Genomic DNA, 17724 nt, shown 5'->3' with positions numbered 1-17724 from the left:
GGGCTCAACCTAGGACATGGCACCCATGGCTGATAGGTGTGGGTCCCACCTAGGACATGCCACCCATGGCTGATAGGTGTGGGCTCAACCTAGGACATGCCACCCATGGCTGATAGGTGTGGGCTCAACCTAGGACATGCCACCCATGTCTGATAGGTGTGGGCTCAACCTAGGACATGCCACCCATGGCTGATAGGTGTGGGTCCCACCTAGGACATGCCACCCATGGCTGATAGGTGTGGGCTCAACCTAGGACATGGCACCCATGGCTGATAGGTGTGGGTCCCACCTAGGACATGCCAGCCATGGCTGATAGGTGTGGGTCCCACCTAGGACATGCCACCCATGTCTGATAGGTGTGGGCTCCACCTAGGACATGCCACCCATGTCTGATAGGTGTGGGTCCCACCTAGGACATGCCTCCCATGTCTGATAGGTGTGGGTCCCACCTAGGACATGCCACCCATGGCTGATAGGTGTGGGCTCAACCTAGGACATGGCACCCATGGCTGATAGGTGTGGGTCCCACCTAGGACATGCCACCCATGGCTGATAGGTGTGGGCTCAACCTAGGACATGCCACCCATGGCTGATAGGTGTGGGTCCCACCTAGGACATGCCACCCATGGCTGATAGGTGTGGGTCCCACCTAGGACATGCCACCCATGTCTGATAGGTGTGGGTCCCACCTAGGACATGCCACCCATGGCTGATAGGTTTGGGTCCCACCTAGGACATGCCACCCATGGCTGATAGGTGTGGGTCCCACCTAGGACATGCCACCCATGGCTGATAGGTGTGGGTCCCACCTAGGACATGCCACCCATGGCTGATAGGTGTGGGTCCCACCTAGGACATGCCACCCATGGCTGATAGGTGTGGGTCCCACCTAGGACATGCCACCCATGGCTGATAGGTGTGGGCTCAACCTAGGACATGGCACCCATGGCTGATAGGTGTGGGTCCCACCTAGGACATGCCACCCATGGCTGATAGGTGTGGGCTCAACCTAGGACATGCCACCCATGGCTGATAGGTGTGGGCTCAACCTAGGACATGCCACCCATGGCTGATAGGTGTGGGCTCAACCTAGGACATGCCACCCATGGCTGATAGGTGTGGGTCCCACCTAGGACATGCCACCCATGGCTGATAGGTGTGGGCTCAACCTAGGACATGGCACCCATGGCTGATAGGTGTGGGTCCCACCTAGGACATGCCAGCCATGGCTGATAGGTGTGGGTCCCACCTAGGACATGCCACCCATGTCTGATAGGTGTGGGCTCCACCTAGGACATGCCACCCATGTCTGATAGGTGTGGGTCCCACCTAGGACATGCCTCCCATGTCTGATAGGTGTGGGTCCCACCTAGGACATGCCACCCATGGCTGATAGGTGTGGCTCCCACCTAGGACATGCCACCCATGGCTGATAGGTGTGGCTCCCACCTAGGACATGCCACCCATGTCTGATAGGTGTGGCTCCCACCTAGGACATGCCACCCATGGCTGATAGGTGTGGGTCCCACCTCTGGGAGCCCACAAAGTAAAAGAACCGCAAACGGCGGCTGTTTTTCGGAATTCCCATAGAAATGAATGGAAAGTGCGCAGTGAACGTTCAGCTGCCGCTCCATTCACTTCTATTTGGCTGATGAAATAGCCGAACCAGCACTCGGGTATTTTTGGCGCTCCCATAGAAATTAATGGAGGTTAGCCATGCATGCGCTCTCCTTCACTTTGCGGACTCCGTTGCAGATATAATTGCGGGTCCCAGATGCAAATCAGCCCAGCAGCACACGCTGGGAGGAAAATACCTGTTTTCCTAGACCAATCCCCTCACTGTGTCACATTATGTGCACAGTGACTACACCAGCAGAATAGTGAGTGCAGCTCTGGAGTATAATACAGGATGTAAGGGTACTTTCACACTTGCGGCAGGACGGATCCGACAGGCTGTTCACCATGTCGAATCCATCCTGCGGCTATTTCGCCGTACTGCCGGACCGCCGCTCCGTCCCCATTGATGGGGACGGGGGCGGCGCTCCGGCGCAGCACGGCGGTGCACGGCGAAAGCCGCCGGACTAAAAAGTACTGCATGTCCGACTTTTTAGTCCGGCGGCTTTCGCCGTACTGCGCCGGAGCTCCGCCCCCGTCCCCATTATAGTAAATGGGGACGGAGCGGCGGTCCGGCGGCACGGCGGCACGGCGAAATAGCCGCAGGACGGATCAGACATGGTGAACAGCCTGTCGGATCCGTCCTGCCGCAAGTGTGAAAGTACCCTAACTCAGGATCAGTATCGGATAAGTAATGTATGTACACAGTGACTTTAAAGGCAGAATAATGAGTGCAGCTCTGGAGTATAATACAGCATGTAACTCAGGATCAGTATCGGATAAGTAATGTATGTACACAGTGATTTTAAAAGCAGAATAGTGAGTGCAGCTCTGGAGTATAATACAGGATATAACTCAGGATCAGTACAGGATAAGTAATGTAATGTATGTACAGAGTGACTGCACCAGCAGAATAGTGAGTGCAGCTCTGGAGTATAATACAGGATATAACTCAGGATCAGTACAGGATAAGTAATGTAATGTATGTACAGAGTTAGGCCTCATGCACACGACCGTCTGTATTTTGCAGTTTGCAGACCTGCAAAATATGAATACCATTCATGTTGCATCTGTATTTTTTGCGAACCCATTGACTTCAATGGGTCCGTGGTCTGCATTGTGCAGACAAGTATAAGACATGTTCTAACTTTATGTGGGACGGACATATGAATGCGGAAAGCAGATGGATCAACCGTGTGCTTACCGCATATGTATGGCCGCTCCACAAAAAGATAAAATATGTCCCCCGCTCCCATTCATTTCTATGAGGCCGATGGAAAAAACCGAGCCAGCCCTTGGCTATTTTCGCTAAGAAAATGAATGGAGGGCTGCTGAGCAGTGCGCCCTCCTTCACTTTCGGGGCTCTGTTCTCGATATAGGACCCACACCTATAAGACAATGGGGACATATCCTAGCGATATTGTCCATAATGAGACAACCCCTTTAAGATCCCCTTATCCGTAGCCATCTTCATTCTTTCCGTAGGCAGATATCTTCACTGTGGGGGGATGTGCATTGTTTGAAAAACAAATGTTAACATATTTTAAACTTTGCTTTCAAATCCCATGATATTGCAATCTTTGACAAAACAAAACGTTCCATTCAGCCGGGAGAAGGGCCTGGAAAAATAACTTATTTTTAAGTGATAAACTCCAAGACCTGCAGCAATTCAGACAGAACAAATGTCTATTCTGTCCCCGAGCCGCATGAATGTCCTCTGTAAATCTGTGGTATGCTTATCCCCCCCAGCCCCAGCTCCATCCTCCAACATCATAAACTTATTTGTGGATTGGGGACTTAATGGTTGTGAGAATATAGACCTTGTTTTAGGGGAATAAGCCCATAGGTCCCTCTACGTCTCATCCAGTATAGGTTCCATGCCCAACACATATAGAGAAACAAGACGCACCTAGGTTTTAGAGGAGAACAATAAGAAAAAACATTTTTCATTAGACCTCAGGTCAGACCCCCAATGTTAATAAGACCCCAATAAGACCTCAGATCAGACCCCAATGTGAATGACCCCCATTCAGACCAAAATAAAAAAGACCCCCCCCCCCATTCAGGCTCATATTAGCCTATATACCTCATATCACCAGCCCCCATCCTCATATCACCAGCCCCCAGCCTGATATTATTAGCCCCCTGCCTCATATCATCAGCCCCCAGCCTCATATCATCAGCCCACATGCCTCATATCACATAAAATAAAAAAATCACTTGCCTCTCCTCCTCCGGACGCCGCCGCTCGTCTTCTCCAGCATGATCCTTTTACTCCTGGCATCGGCTATGCTGTGACCCCTACATGCACAACGTGAGATCACAGAGCGCCCTAATGCTGTGGGCAGCCACAGCACAGCCAACAACAGAGGACCAGCAAGCAGTGAGTGCAGAGCCTTCACCGCTTCCCGGTCCTCCGGTACTTATGAGCGCTTCCATAATGGAAGCACTCATTTGTATTCGCACCATAAGACGCAGTACGTCTTATGTGGTGAAAAATACGGTATATGGTCATGTAGTCACCATCCGAAGCCCCCAGTGACTGCAGGTGGAAGCTGTGTCTGGCCATACATTTTATCCAGCAGTGGTCGTAATCCATGGAAGGGCCATTCTGGCTCCTGAGAATGGGACCACCTCCCCCTATGATGCCAATGTCTCTTAATAGGGCATATGGAAATAGGTTTTAAGATGGGAAAACCCCTTTCATGATGTAATTAAGGATACTTTCACATCCGCGGCACGGAGCTCCCTGCCAGACCCCATTATTAATTAATGGGTCCGGCGGGCATTTCGTTTGCATCCGGCCAAGACGGATCCGTAGAATTCTGGCAGGCTGTTCTGTGCCGGAACAGGCTGCCAGAATGCACGCTATTTTAAAGCTGGCGTATTCAGCTAACAGCTATCTCTGACAACTCCCACATGCACCCTCGTTTCGGTCAAGCCTGCATGTGTTCCGAATGGGGAGCGGGATGTAAATCGCTGCCAGAAACCTCTGATAGTGACTAATCTTCCTTATGAACAAAGGGATAAGGCATGTTGAAGTAAAGCAGCCCAATCCTCTAGTGTTGGGAGAGACGTGAGACCACCGTACACATGAAATCATCCACCAGAAATCCATGTGGACAGTGCACTTCTTGTGTTTGGGCATGTACTGTATTTCCGTGTTTTGTGTTTTTGAGTATGAATTGTTTTGTGTTGTTTTTTTAGAACATATATTTTGTATTGGGGCATGCATTGTTTTTATTGCTTTTTTTGGTACATGTTTTAGTTTTTGTTGTTGTTTGTATTTGGATATATATTTTTGGATATGTATTTTGTAGGGCATGTGTGGTATTTTTTGTTTTGTTTTTTAGGGCACGTATTTTGGATGGCATTTATTGCAATTTTTTTTTAAAAATTGTTTGAGGGAGGTCATATATTTTGGGAGGTATGTATTGCATTTTTTGTTTTATAGTTTCTTTTCTATTAAGCAGTAGAGTTTCATATTGCACACGGGTTTTGTTTTGGGGGGCACGTATTGACTGCATTGTTTTGCTGGGTACTTATCGGGTTTTATGTCCAGTTTTGATTGCAGTGTGGGCATAACGTACTGTTATAAAACAGGTTTGGATTGGATTCATTTCTGCTTCTGACGTTCTTGTTCGTTCCATAGTTATGGATATTGGACATGGCATTCAGTAAGGAGTGTAAAACCAATCTTATTTGGCAGCCCCATTACTGGCTGGCTGGTAACACAAACTGGGGCATTGTGTAAAGCAAATATGCACGATTAACTGTAAACTCTAGAATTAGTTCTAGCATTGACCATGTAAAGCAGCTAATCAAAGTCTACAAGGTGCTTTCCAGATTACAGATGTTTTGATGTGATGGTAAATCTTTGTATTACGAGAGGAACTGGTGTGAACACCAGTTCATCAGGTCTGATAAAAAAGCCTGCAAAGCTTGCTGTGGGGGCTCTTACTATAGGATACTTCTGGTAGACGTTGCCTTTAAATTCTGTTGAGGTCTACTTTCCATTTGGTTAGGTGCAGTACCACTTTTCACCACTGTCTTTAGTCAGCTCTTTCCAGAGACACCCATGCAACAGTGCCCCCAGCTTGACTGTAGTAGAAATCTACTCTAGACACTGAAATGTGCTAACTTTGGACTCATACATGGGTAAGCCCCATGGATTAGTCAGCAAGAATTGCACTGGTTTAGTCTCATCAGACATCCACGTTTCAGATTGAAGCTGGCCTGGTTATTGTCTGGTCACCGCAGGTCTGGTTCCTGAATCATCTGTTATTGCCAGGGGATCTGGGGCTTACTATTCGTTCCTCTTGCAGTTAAGTTGGCAAAGGTCCCAATTTTCATGGGGTAGTCTTATTAGCATATGTTAACATTGGTGAATTAATACACGTAAGTAAACATATAATAGAATATTTTCCTCCAAGCCTCGCTTCATATCTCTCGGCAGGATCTACATGTCTCTGTTTCCCTTCACTCTTTTCTTCTCCAGAGCCTGATTTATGAAGAGGCTGTTTGTTTTTGACAGACCCTTGTCTAATGCCCCTTCAAAGTTTGTTGACCTAAGGAAGGGGGAGAAGGTCGTGGACATTTGAGACACTAAAGCCAAGGCTGACCTCCAGACATGGCTCCGGACTGGTTGACTAAAACAGCCAAAAGGGTGAGCATAGACTGTGGAGAGGGGGGGCTCAAGCTCAAGTTGACCCCCTTCCGGTTAACAAAGGAGACAAAAATATTTTTGCTGTGCGGTGAGATGTGGTGGCATGAACCAGTTCTTGGAGAACTTCCTCTGTCATCTCCACCCTAGATCAACTACCTGGTCAACTATGAGACTAAAAGGTAAAGTTTTGGAGATATTTAGTTATGGGCGGACTGTGAAATGAAAGTGGCCCTGGAAAAAAAAACAAAAGTGGACAAATGTTGTAGGTAGGTCCAGATTGATAGAAGGTGGGGCAACACAAGTAGGCAGGGACAACAAAAGTAGGCTGGCCAGTGCAACACAAAATACCACCCCGGCAGAGCCAAATACCACAGGGCAGCACATAATACTGCCGGCCTCAGGAGGGCACTTGTGGCTGTTGGCCAGGTGCATACGTATCTGATGCTCCTAGCGTTCATTAATGCTAAGAGCATCAGATCTCAGGCGGCCACCTGGGCATCGGTCCACCGATAAATTTCTCCAAAGGGTCTATGGCCAGTCAAGCCCTGTATGTAGTTGATCTCTTGAGTTTTTGTTATTCTGTAATCCAATTTCATAAATGTTGTAGCTATGTAGAGTCAGCATTAGAGACAATAAAGAAGTTCCCCAATGTCATTTCCATGGTTTGTATTTAGGTTCTGAGGTGGGACTCGGATGCATTTCAGAATTGGCCATTATAGACATTATATCAATTATGGAGGTCTTCTGCTTGCACTTGGGAGTGGGACCAGGATTCATTTCAACAGTGGCCATTTCCGACACCCAGTAACTTATGGGGGTCTTCTACTAAGTCCTGTGTGATTGAAGGAAAAGAGCAATCCCTCTAGACACCGGAAAATGAATCTATGTAGCTTATAAGTTTAAAGCAGGCCAAAAACATTAGATGAAAGTCATCAGAAATGGATGTTTTATCCAATTTTGGCTACAGGTACAGCTATAGAAGGTACAACTGGGTCCTGGTGGCATATAAGAAGACATCATCATTATAAAGGGCACATGGTAGGTGAAGGCCCCGTTTTTTACACAGGAGCTTCAGGTTACGCCTATCAACCAGTGTTTGCTGAAGGTTATATATCATGTTGTTGCTTTTTGTTTGACTGGTCCTCAGCTTTTTGGTTGGATCATTTAGTCTTAACATAATGTATATGAGCATTAGTTCCCTTCCACCCCCTTTCCAAGTTGCTACCAAGGGGCTACCCCTCAACCCATGAATTGTTCTTCCTAGAGACCCCGAGTTATGAATCTGTATGATCCAACCTTTCACGTGAACATACAAAACATGGAGCCATCCTTTCTTTGTATGGAAGGAAGATATACATGTGTGGAGGAGACTCGTGCGTAGCAATTTTAATGCAAAGTCTCCTTTTTTTAAAATATATAAAAAAAAAAAAAAGAGAAAAGTAAGATAAAGAACACACAACTTTTTAACCTTATGTATTAGAAGGCCTACCATTGTTTATCCGTAGGACTGGAACAAAAGATGAATAGATGGAACGCCTGGAGCGTTTTGTCAATTTGACTTTGATAACACGGCCCCTTAAAGAGACCCTTTTATGTTTATAAAAAAGCATGACGTCAAAGTCGTTAAAAAAAATAGTATCTAAATAAATGACTACACTTGCGTTGCCTCCAAAAAGCCTCTTGTATGAAGCGTTTGTTTCTTTACACGCGTAACTAATTAGCTTAGCTTATTATAAGCCCTGGACTCCAGTAATAAAGTTTCTTTAGCACACTTTCAAAAAAAACTTGTTTGTGGTGGTTGTGTAAGGCTGCTCAAGAGTCACTAATCGCCAAAATTAAAGGATTTAGGTTAAAACTCATAGTAATATGCTGGAAATGCTCGACTATAACCACTACCAGGTGAGATTCCGCTGTCTTTATCTTTGTTTTTGCTTTATATTTGATGTAGGTTGTTTGTATTACCTTTTATAGTGTATTATGATGCTTTATGTGTTGTTACATGCACAGATGTAGCAGAGCGGAATTTAGTCTTGGACTATTTCTGTGACTCTTGCAGTCTTATATAAAAGCACAGGTAGCAGATACCTGTTATCACGGAGATTTCATGATTTGTCCTAAATGCCAAAAGTTGGCACTTCCGAATTGTAGCGGAACTGAGTTTCTCTTGGCTTTGGCATCATATAGCGTCTCTTCAGGTTTCCAGGTAAAGCTACTGAGTAGCGATGGTGAATGACAAATTCAGCTCTGCTGCATTTGCATAGCACAGCTTTTTTTTCTTTCTGCGTTTCGAGGTTTCATATGTGGATTAAACAAAGCATGGGTCTTTAATTTCTCATGAAAATGTATAGATTAGTTTTTATTTTTTATAATTACATTCTCTAAAAACTAATAATATTTTTTCTCTTTAGCGGCAAGGCCAGAATGAAGACATTAACTATTTGCTATATTTTCTTACATCATTATTTTTGTATATGTTTTGCCAATTTTTTTTCTAAATCGGCTTCTGACACATGCAGATATTTTTGTGATTTGTAAATTCTAGGCTATTTTTGGACTAAAAAGAAATAAAATAAACAAAACAACAGAATGATACAAAAATATTTTGCATTGTATTTATGTATTTGTTTTTTGTATTACAATATCTGCTATAAATTTGGTTTGCTTTTCAGTATATTATTATATCCAAACAGTAACAGCTCCTTCACTTTTGATGTCTTTATTTCCAACCTCCCCTCGGCACTGTTTCCACCCATATTTATTTTTCTATTCCTTTGGCAGTGACCATTTTTGCAAATATTGCTTGTCGCTTTTGCTGTAGCTGCAGTGCTTCATTGGCAAAGTACTATAGTTGGTATCTCCCACATGATCTCTAGAAAGCTTGGTTCACAATTGTAGTTTTTGAAACGTTTTTCAAGCCAAAGCCAGAAGACTGACACTTCTCTCCTTTGTATTCACTTCTGTTTGGCTCAAAAAGTTGCATCAAAACTGAATGTTAATCAGGACTTACTGTAATAGGATTTGGGCTTTTAACCTTTAAATTTAAAGTCTCCCATGTGCGATGTGCCTCATTAAATGTCTCAAAGTTTTGACGGCTGCAAAATCCATTTAGTAATGCGACAGTTCAGGGTTGGGGCAACTACTGGATGTTTCTTTTTTTTTTTTAAGATGTTGGGTGGTGACCCCTGTGAGTTGTGGCCATATTGTCTCTCGCTTGCTTTTCTCAAACACAGAGATAACTGGGGAAAACTGTTGTGTAGAATTTTCTTTTCAAAAACTTGACAGAAGAAAACAAACAAAAATAGATTTACTTTTTTTTTTTTAACTAGAGTGCAAGTAATCACGACCAAGGTTTAATACAGTTCTTTAAGGCTCATGCACACGAACGTATTTTGTTTCTGTGTCTGTTCCGTTTTTTTTTTTCCAGCCCATATGCGGAACCATTCACTTCAATGGGTCCGCCAAAAACCTGAAATTACTCTGTGTGCATTCTGTGTGCGTATGCCCGTATGTCTGTATGTCCGTTTTGCAAAAAAAATAGAACATGTCCTATTTTGCGGACAAGGACAGGCATTGTTACAATGGATCTGCAAAAAATAATAATGATGCAACACAGGCGTAATACGAATGTCATCTGTTTGTTTTTGTTTTTTTGCGGACTGCAAAATGCATACGGTACATACATTTCACCCTAGGGGTGAAAAAAAGCATAAAAAATTAGGGACTTCATAGCTTTTGAGCTTTAGAAATAGGCAAGGAAAGCTGCTCATGTTTTTGCCAAGACATGTATCTTCTTGGTACTTCTATTCCATGTTGTTCTGACATGAGGTTTTTTCTTGGGGCACTTTATTCCACCATCCTCCAGGAACATACTGAGATAGAGGAGACTCTTGGAACAAGCCAAGTAGTCTAAAGGCATTGTGAAAGTCGACTATTACCTGTGCAATGTTCTCCACCCTTTGGCTCCCAGCATCCTGCCTGCATCCGATTAGGTGTCCAAGCTTTCATCTTATTTGTATTTTTCAGGTGCAGACTCACCTTGAAAACCCGACAAAATATCACATCCAACAAGCACAAAAGCAGCAGGTGCAGCAGTACTTAACTACAGCCAAACATTGCAACAAAGCACTAAGCCTGCCCTGTCCCAACCAGCCTGGGGACCACATCATGCCACCCGGTCCAGGGAACAGTGCGCCTAACAGCCCCATGGCTATGCTGACGCTAAGTACAACCTGCGAGAAAGAGGTGAGTACAACTCCCATCATACAGGATTAAAAAATCTCATTACTTTTCTCATGTTCCTTATTTTATTTTTTTCTGCTTTTTCATTGTTTTCTTCCTCCTTCTTCCTTTTGTTCATTTTATTTGTTGCTTTGCTCTTCGCCTTATTTCTCCTTCTATTATTATTTCTTTGTGTTTTCTTCTTGTACTTCAAATTTTTTCTCTCTTCTTTTTCTTTATGTATTATTTATTCTTTCTCCCTTTATTGTTTCTTTTTAATTTTTTTTCCATCAGATATTTTTTATATTTTTCTTCCATCTTCTTTCACTTTCATTTTTTTTAAAATTATTTCTTTCTTTTCTTTATTCTTTTTCTGCAGTCTTCTTTATCCTTTATTTACCTATTCTACTTCCTCGATCTTTTCCTTCTTTTCAAATCTTTTTCTACGTTCTCTTCCTTAACTTTATTTTCCTCTGTGTTCTTTTAACCTTTCTGTTATTCTTTCCTCTCCATTTTTTTACTTCTTATCTTTTTTCACTTTCTTTTCCATTTCTTTTCTCCGTATTCTCCTTTTTTTCCTCCTCATGTTTGGTTTTTCTTTCTCCCTCATTTATCTTTACTTCTTCCTCATTCTTTTCATTTACTAATTCCTTCTCTTTTGTTTTAGTTTCCTTTACTTCTTTTCCCTTTGTGTTCTTTTAACCTTTCATCTTTCTTATTCTTTTCTTCTCCTTTCTTTTTTTTCTCCTTTTTGTATCTCATTTCTTTTTTTCTTTTATATTTCCTCTTTCTTTTTTCTCTTCTTTTTCTTCTTTCTCATATTTGTCCTTTTCTTTCTCCCTTTTCACCTTCTTTTCTCCTTTTTAACCCTTCACGCCACTGCTACAGTAACCTATAAAATATGGTATTTATAGGGAAACTGTCGTATAATCCTACCATAATACTGAAGTAGTCCCCTTTTAGACTGCGAAGCTCCGTTTCCACTCTTGGTAAAACCAAAGTTTTGAGATTTGCTCTATATGTAAATAATGGACATCTTATGCTGATCTTGTGAGAGGTCGGTCGTTTGCGTACATGACCGAGACGTTTAGAGGTCCGTATTATTGCATTAATAATCTCCATATACAGTATTCTGATGCCTTTTACATGCTCTTGAGGTCACGGCGCTTCAGACGTCTTTCCATAACCTATATGTTACCTCATTTGCATGTTAAATAGAAAACCTGGAATTGAGAAAACTTTACTTTGTGTAACTCCTCAAGGTGTTAATTCCAAAAATAGAATAAGTCAGCATCACTCGCTAATTGTGAAGAAACCAGGTCGGTGTAAAATGCCACATTTTGTAAGCCTACAATCATTGATTTAACCTTTCAAAATGAAGGAAAATAGGCTTAAAGTGAAACTCTGACTTAAGGTGAGCTCACTCTAGTCGCGACTGCCTACCTAATACATCTTGAAGAGAGTTTTAAAATTAGATGGCTGGAGGTTCAGCTCCCAGCACCTCTGCAGATCATCTGACCAGAGGGGCCATGGTACTGGAGTGAGCTCTGCTTCCCCTTCATAGTTTACCAGAACCATAATTTGGTAGTGGTTGTGACTGATGTGCAGTTGCCACTAGAGGGAGCTCACTGAAGATGGATTTATTATTGTTAACCTGTATCTAGTGAGCTCCCCCTAGTGGCGGCTGCATGCAGCTAGATTTTATTTCACTATGCACTCACCTAAAGAATTATTAGGAACACCGTACTAATACGGTGTCGGACCCCCTTTTGCCTTAATTCTACGTGGCATTGATTCAACAAGGTGCTGATAGCATTCTTTAGAAATGTTGGCCCATATTGATAGGATAGCCTCTTGCAGTTGATGGAGATTTGAGGGATGCACATCCAGGGCACGAAGCTCCCGTTCCACCACATCCCAAAGATGCTCTATTGGGTTGAGATCTGGTGACTGTGGGGCCATTTTAGTCCAGTGAACTCATTGTCATGTTCAAGAAACCAATTTGAAATGATTGGAGCTTTGTGACATGGTGCATTATCCTGCTGGAAGTAGCCATCAGAGGATGGGTACATGGTGGTCATGAAGGGATGGACATGCTCAGAAACAATGCTCAGGTAGCCCGTGGCATTTAAACGATGGCCAATTGGCACTAAGGGGCCTAAAGTGTGCCCAGAAAACATCCCCCACACCATTACACCACCACCACCAACCTGCACAGTGGTAACAAGGCATGATGGATACATGTTCTCATTCTGTTTACGCCAAATTCGGACTCTACCATTTGAATGTCTCAACAGAAATCGAGACTCATCAGACCAGGCAACATTTTTCCAGTCTTCAACAGTCCACTTTTGGTGAGCTCGTGCAAATTGTAGCCTCTTTTTCCTATTTGTAGTGGAGATGAGTGGTACCCGGTGGGGTCTTCTGCTGTTGTAGCCCACCTTTCTTTCCCATTCTGACATTCAGTTTGGAGTTCAGGAGATTGTCTTGACCAGGACCACAACCCGACATGCATTGAAGCAACTGCCATGTGATTGGTTGACTAGATAATCGCATTAATGAGAAATAGAACAGGTGTTCCTAATAATTCTTTAGGTGAGTGTATATATATATATATATATATATATACAGGGCATTTAGGACTAGATATCTATGGGGACTTTGTATAAAAGAAAATTAGATAAAAATTTTATAACTATGTTTACAGTAAAATGAAGAATGGAGGCCCTAGCTTGATATAAATATATATGAAATGAAGAGTACACTTTAAAGGGAACCTGTCACTGGGATTTTGTGTATAGAGCTGAGGACATGGGTTGCTAGATGGCCGCTAGCACATCCGCAATCCCCAGTCCCCATAGCTCTGTGTGCTTTTATTGTGTAAAAAAACTGATTTGATACATATGCAAATTACCCTGAGATGAGTCAGAGCTTGAAAATATGACTCTTCTCTGGCCACACAAGTAAGATATGACTCTTTTATGTTAATTTGCATATGTATCAAATCGTTTTTTTACACAATAAAAGCACACAGAGCTATGGGGACTGGGTATTGCGGATGTGCTAGCGGCCATCTAGCAACCCATGTCCTCAGCTCTGTACCCAAAATCCCGGTGACAGGTTCCCTTTAAAAAGCAAAATGTAATGCCGCCATTTCACTTCTACTTAATGCTTTGCAGATGGACGACGTAATCGACGACATTATAAGCTTGGAATCTAGTTATAATGAAGAAATGCTCATGATGGATCCTGGAATGCAGATGGCAAACACGGTACGGTAGTGTTCCCCAGTGTCTATATTATGTTTATTATGATATGGCATCATTCATATCATACAACAAACCGAAATAGTAGTGTTACTAAACTGCAGACATGATGTTGTTGGATAGAGTTACGTGGAGCTACACAATGACATTTGGTTGCACCCCTTTAACCTCATATCTTTTAGTCATCTGGTGCTGTAACCGTGAGGCTAGCGTCACATGGTGGTGACATTTGGTCATGCGTGAATCTTTGCAAAATCAGCGGACTACTGCAACAAGACCTTGAGAAACAAAGTCACCTTCCAACAGGTTGGACTTTTTCTGATGGCTGCATCCTTATGTCCTGATTTTGCAAAGATTCATGCATGACCAAATGTCACCACCATGTGACGCTAGCCTCACGGTTACAGCACCAGATGACTAAAAGATATGAGGTTAAGGGGGTTGACCTATCACTTGGATATGCCACCAATGTCAGATAGGCGCTGGTTCCACCTCTGGGACCCACTTCTATCTCCAGAATAGGACCCCCGAAGTGAAGGAGACCACACAGCGCATGTGCAGCATGCTCTCCACTGCCGTGGAGGATCTGAAAATAACCAAGCAAGCACCCTTGGCTTTTTTTTGGGGGAAGTCTCATAGCGGTGTACAGAGTGTAGCCGTGCATGCGAGGTTGCTCTTCGCTCTCTTTGGCGGCCCTGTTCTGGAGGTAGGGGTGGGGATATGTCATCACTGTCTAAGATGAGCCGACCCCTTTAAGGCTAGTTGTAGTCCGTGTAAAATCGCGGCATGGGAAAGAAAGTTGCTAGTGTTTTTGCAAAAAGACAACAACTGCACATACGCCATGCAGCCATTTTCCTATAAGGACACATTCAGGTTGGGTATTAGCTGCGGCCCCAGCCTTAAAGTGAATGTCCACCGTTGAACACTATTTAATGTACAAAATGCAATGCTTATTGATTTCTTAACCCCTTAACCTAGAACGCCGTATATATATGGACCCTGCTCCATACGCGCCGTGTGCCGGCTGTTTTATACAGCTGGCACCCGGCCGCACTGACAGCGAGCGGCGATTGCGTCGCCCCCCCCCTCATCGTTTAACCCCTCAGGTGCCGCGATCAACGCTGATCGTGGCACCTGTGAGTGAAGGCAGAGGGATGCGGTTCCCTTTGCCTTCCGATAGGAGCCCCCGCAGTGAAATTGCGGGGCTATGATTGATTGCCATGGCAACCTGGATGCTTCTGAAGCGATCCAGGCCTGCCATTGCATTCTCCATGCTGAGCTGTGCACGAGGCATAGCTCATCATGGAGGGGGTAAAAATCCTATTCACCCTAATAAATATCCATTAGGGTGAATTTAAAAAAGTAAAAAAAACACTAGTGTATTAAAAGTTTGAATCACCTCCCTTTCCCAATTTTACATATAAAAATACATAAACAATAAAAATAAACAAACATATTGGGTATCGCCACGTCCAAAAATGTCTAAACTATTAAAATATAGAAAACAAAATTCCTGCACGTGATTTGCCACTTTTTTGGTCATTTTGTCCCCGCAAAAAATTGAATAATGGTGATCAAAACTTGGTATATACTACAGAAATGGTATCAATAAAAACTACAGTTCGTTACGAAAAAAATAAGCCCTTATACAGCTCTGTAGACCGAAATCTAAAAAAGTTATGGCTGTCGGAATATAGCGATGCAAAGAAAATTTAGATTTTTTATATTTTTATATTTTTTTAAGTAGCAAAACAAAAAAAAAAAACCAATACCAACAAGTTTGGTATTGCTGCATTCGTATTGAGCCGCAGAATAGGAGCGTCAGGTCATCTTTAGTGCATAGTGAACGCTGTGATGGCAAAACCCCAAAAACCTTGGTGGAATTCATTTTTTTTTTTTTGCCACACAGAGTTTTTTTTTCCTATTTTCTAATACAAGACATGGTAAATTAAATGGTGGCACTAAAAAATGCATCTTGTCCCGCCAAAAATAAGCCTTCCTATAGCTATGTGAACGGAAAAAAAAAAAAAGTTTTGGGCTTTTGGAACATGAGGAGGAAATAATCTAAAATGTAAAAATGAAAATAGGCTCGCTCTTTAAGGGGTTAATATATCTTTATAGTGGGTAGAATTTTTTTTTTTTTTTTAAACAGAGCTCTAAATCCCCCTGCATGGACATCGATTTAAGAGCATAATATCCCTGCTACCTGCAGCCGCCACTAGATGGCGCTCCCTGCATATACATTGAACACAATAATAACACAGGATGCAGAAAGATCCTGATCTCCACCTAGTGGTGGCTGCAGGCAACTACTATGCAGGGAATTTAGAAATGCCTATGGGGGAGACAAGGAATTAATAAGCACAACATTTTGTGCCTAAAAATTGCAGGGTGTTAAAGGAGAAGTTATGGAGGATTAGGTGAAGATCAATAGGACCACCGTTGTATTTTCAGGTTCTGGAGTGACTGATATGGAAAGAGGTCCAGGAAAGCTGGGTGGCAAGCGCTGTACTGGAATTAATCTTGGTTGTCACCCAGCTTTCCCAAAAATGGCTATAATTTACTTTTTAAAGACACAAAAGGGGTAATAAAAAAATCTAAAATTTTACATTTTTCCTTGAAATGTTGAAACTTTTTATATGATATTTTACAGATTATTGTAACGCTATAGCTGATCTGTATTTGGGGTGAATTCAATGGTAATTTGGTTTGTACGCGTTACAGTTCGGTATACATGGTTAGAGCAGATTTAGGTTTTATTTTTTTGCAGATGAGACCAGCTGGATCATTCCTCCCCCATGTGAGTTTCCAATCCTTTACTTAACCCCCCCCGAGCGATAAGCTGTCACTTTCATTGTGATAAATGTCCATTAACCCTTGCATCTCTGAACCCATAGAATTTTGCCATGTGCCTTCTGTAAAAAAAAAAAAAAAAAAAAAAAAAATCATCTAAATTCTAAATCTGTCTCTTTTTTTCTTTCTTTTTTTTTCCCCCTTCAGATGCCGGTGTCGGCAGGTTTGATTGACATTTATGGAAATCAAGGTATGCAAGCTCCAGGGTTAAACATCAGTAATTCATGTCCTGCTAATCTTCCCAATATCAAAAGGGAGCTTACAGGTAAATGATTTACATATTAGAGAGGTTCAGCTTTAATCCGAGTTATTGCAGTCGCCTCGTTCTCAAATAGAGGAAAGATGAGTTACATTTAGGATAATTAAAGGGGTTCTCTGAGGTTATCGATATCTAATCGGGGGGGGGGGTCTGCCTCTCGACACCTCCGCTGATTAGCAGAATGAAGGGACTGTGTCCCCATTACTGTTTACCCAGGTACAGCGCCATACATATGAGTGTGGTTGTACCTGGTACTGCAGCTCAGTCCCCTTCACTTCTGTGGGACAGAGCTGCAGTACCAGACACAACCACTACTGCACGTATGGCGCTGTGCTTTGGCTGACAATGTCGAAAGTTGGTTCCCCACCAATCAGATCTTGATGATCCTTATCCTTAAAGGGGTTTTTGGAGTGTTTAATATTGATGACCTATCCTCAGGATAGGTCATTAATATCAAATTGGTGGGAGGTCCGATATCCGGCCCCCCCACGCCAAACGGGCTGTTTGAAGAGGCTGTGGTACTCGCAGCTTCCCAAGCACAGCGCCATCCACTGGATAGTGGTTGTGCTTGGTATTGCAGCTCAGGCCTATTCATTTGAAAGAGACCAAGCTGCACCAAGGCCACGTGACTGATCAACGTGATGCCACAGGCCTAAGAAGAGGACAGAGTGTTCAGCGGAGCTCCCCGACGTCTTTAAAATGCGGATCGTGGGGTTGCTGGGAGTAGGACCCCCAGCGGTCAGATATTGATGACCTATTCTAGTCTTAAGTATAGAAGACCCCTTTAAGATACACCCTTTAACCCCCTTTAAAGTGGAACTCCGAACAAAGACTGGCAATTTAACTGA

At 43.1% G+C, this 17724-nt stretch overlaps 1 protein-coding gene across 17 annotated transcripts in view; it reads left to right on the top strand.

Annotated features, from left to right (window-relative positions):
- Window positions 1-17724, top strand: part of MITF (melanocyte inducing transcription factor) — a 197893-nt gene that overhangs the window by 162545 nt on the left and 17624 nt on the right. For 6 of the 17 annotated variants that reach the window (XM_044300728.1, XM_044300729.1, XM_044300727.1 and 3 more), the window contains exons 3-6: window positions 10304-10522; window positions 12796-12852; window positions 13678-13770; window positions 16765-16882. In XM_044300728.1, the coding sequence (XP_044156663.1) occupies window positions 10304-10522; window positions 12796-12852; window positions 13678-13770; window positions 16765-16882 (487 nt within the window). Of the gene's footprint in view, window positions 1-8057; window positions 8180-10303; window positions 10523-12795; window positions 12853-13677; window positions 13771-16764; window positions 16883-17724 lie in introns of those variants that run through there. The other 11 variants (XM_044300738.1, XM_044300732.1, XM_044300737.1 and 8 more) reach the window with 6 other exon arrangements.

The sequence above is a fragment of the Bufo gargarizans genome, chromosome 7, assembly GCF_014858855.1.
Source record: "Bufo gargarizans isolate SCDJY-AF-19 chromosome 7, ASM1485885v1, whole genome shotgun sequence".
Classification (NCBI taxonomy): domain Eukaryota; kingdom Metazoa; phylum Chordata; class Amphibia; order Anura; family Bufonidae; genus Bufo; species Bufo gargarizans.
This window is presented reverse-complemented; position numbering and strand designations above follow the sequence as displayed.